The 2,597-nt window shown below is 53.8% G+C and overlaps 1 protein-coding gene across 1 annotated transcript in view; it reads right to left on the bottom strand.

The window, feature by feature from the left end:
* Positions 1 to 455: 455 nt before the first annotated feature.
* Positions 456 to 2,597, bottom strand: part of LDLRAD2 (low density lipoprotein receptor class A domain containing 2) — an 8,444-nt gene continuing 6,302 nt past the window's right edge. Inside the window, exons 4-5 of the mRNA XM_010830235.1 lie at positions 2,527 to 2,532; positions 456 to 721 (exon numbers count right to left, since the gene is read on the bottom strand). Coding sequence (XP_010828537.1) covers positions 456 to 721; positions 2,527 to 2,532 — 272 coding nt within the window. The remainder of the gene's footprint in view (positions 722 to 2,526; positions 2,533 to 2,597) is intronic.

Genomic DNA, 2,597 nt, shown 5'->3' with positions numbered 1-2,597 from the left:
GTGCCAGCTGCCAAAACAAGCTGCAGAGCCAACTGTCCCGGTGGCCTTCAGCATGACCCTCCGAGGCAGAAATCATCCCATCTTCCAGAGGGGCAGACTGAGTCTCGAGGGCTCAAAGGTAGACAGCCCTGTTGGGGGTGGGGGCGGGGGCAGAACCCGGGGACCGTCCGATCCCAGAGCCCACTCTCTTCCCTCCGATGCCCGAAGCCTCTCTAGGAATGCACCCCCTGATGCTGGAAGGCTGGCTCACTCGACCGCAGCCCCCCAGGGGTCACTTGGCCAGGACACGTGTAACAGATGGTGCAGCAGAGGCCACGGGCCCGGGCCCGGCGGGCCAGCTGGCCGGAGAAGCAGCAGCACCAGAGGAGGCCCAGGAGGAGGCCAGCAGAGGCTAGGGACAGCGAGGAGGCCAGCGCCACCCCCTGCAGCTGGGGCCCTGCAGAAAGAGAGTCCACTCAGGCCTTGGCCCGGGCCTGCTGCCCCCTGCCCATCCCTGGAGCGGGACAAGTATGATCTCGGTGGATACAGCGACAGTGGGTGGTAACCAAGAGCCACCTACCTTCCAGAGCTACACCCTGTCGAGCAGGGTCCCAGTGGGCTGGTGGGCTCATCTCAGCTGCCGTCCCCAGTGGGCCTGAAGACGGGAGAGCTGCGGAGGGAGTCAGGGTTTGGGAGGTACTGTCATCTGTGTTCCCCTCCTGGCTGGACTCTGGAGAGGGAGCTGAAGGGGGAAATAACCACCAACACACTGAGATTTGATGATTAAAAGATTTTGTCTCATTTAATCCTCCTAAAACCTCTGAGCAAGTGTTAGCATTTTTATTTTACTGATAAGGAATGGATGGGGAAACAGTGGAAACAGTGACAGACTTTATTTTTCTGGGCTCCAAAATCACAGCCAATGATGACTGCAGCCATGAAATTAAAAGACACTTACTCCTTGGAAAAGTTATGACCAACCTAGACAGCATATTAAAAAGCAGAGACATCACTTTGCCAACAAAGGTCCATCTAGTCAAAGCTATGCTTGTCCAGGGGTCATGTATGGATGTGAGAGTTGGACTGTGAAGAAAGCTGAGCACCGAAGAATTGATGCTTTTGAACTGTGGTGTTGGAGAAGACTCTTGAGAGTCCCTTGGACAGCAAGGAGATCCAACCAGTCGATCCTAAAGGAGATCAGTCCTGAATAGTCACTGGAAGGACTGATGCTGAAGCTGAAACTCCAATACCTTGGCCACCAGATGCAAAGAACTGACTCATTTGAAAAGACCCTGATGCTGGGAAAGATTGAAGGCAGGAGGAGAAGGGGACAACAGAGGATGAGATGGTTGGATGTCATCACCGACTCAATGGACATGGGTTTGACCAAGCTCTGGGAGTTGGTGATGGACAGGGAGGCCTGGCGTGCTGCAGTCCATGCGGTCACAAAGAGACACGACTGAGCAACTGGACTGAAGCACAGAGGGAGGCTGAGTCACTTGCCCAGGTCACACAGCTGGAAGTAGCAGAGGGGACCTGAACGCACAGTCTAGCTTCGTGGGCTGCGGTGGATGAATGGAGCTGCTTTTCAAGAAGGAAGTGCCTGAGGTGAGCACTGTCAGTGCGCCCAGCACCGTGCTCTGCGCTGGGCTCTTCACCCACAGGATTTCACTTAAAGTTCATGACAAATCTAAGAGCCTCAGTTTATCCTCCTCAGTTTACAGGTAAAGAAACGAAAGCACAGGGAGGTTCATTCTTCCACTTAATCGACGAGTATTTTTTGATCATCTACTATACCCCAGGCATTGCTCTGGGGACTAAGGGATATGACAGTGAGAAAAATACACAAAAATGTCTTCATGGAGGGCTTTCCTGGTGTCTCAGTGGTAAAGAATCCGTCTGCCAATGCAAGACACACGGGTTCGAACCCTGATCCAGGTGGTGCTAGTGGTTAAAAAAAAAAAAAATCCTGCCTACCAGTGCAGGAGACATAAGAGATGTAGGTTCAATCCCTGGGCCTGGAAGGTCTCCAGGAGGAGGGCATAGCAACCCACTCCAGTATTCTTGCCTGGAGAATACCATGGACTCTGGTATTCTGGAAGAGCCTGGTAGACTATATTCTGTGGGGTCACAAAGAGTCAGACATGATGGAAATGACTTCAGTTCAGTTCAGTCACTCAGTCGTGTCCAATTCTTTGTGACCCCATGGACTGCAGCACACCAGGCCTCCCTGTCCATCGCCAACTCCTGGAGTTTACTCAAACTCATGTCCATGGAGTCAGTGATGCCATCCAGCCATCTCATCCTCTGTCGGCCCCTTCTTCCACCTTCAATCTTTCCCAGCATCAGGGTCTTTTCAAATGAGTCAGTTCTTCTTGGAAATGACAGAACACACCCTCAGCACCACTGAAACGCCATTTGGAAGCAGCTGGACCAGATCACCTCCAGCATCTTCAAGCTCTAACGTCCTCTGGTCCTCAGGCTAGAGGTCCTCAGCCTGGTCTGGACAGAGTCCCTGCTGCTTCCCCTTATCCTCTCCCGCCACACCCCTGCCTCCGGCTCCCATCCCAGCTGCTCGGCGGGGCCCAGGCCCCACCCCCGACTGACCTCCGCAGTTG

Source organism: Bison bison, unplaced genomic scaffold (genome assembly GCF_000754665.1).
Source record: "Bison bison bison isolate TAMUID 2011002044 unplaced genomic scaffold, Bison_UMD1.0 scf7180017864516, whole genome shotgun sequence".
Taxonomy (NCBI): Eukaryota; Metazoa; Chordata; class Mammalia; order Artiodactyla; family Bovidae; genus Bison; species Bison bison.
Note: the sequence above shows the minus strand (reverse complement) of the source record. Positions and strands in the feature narration are given on the sequence as shown.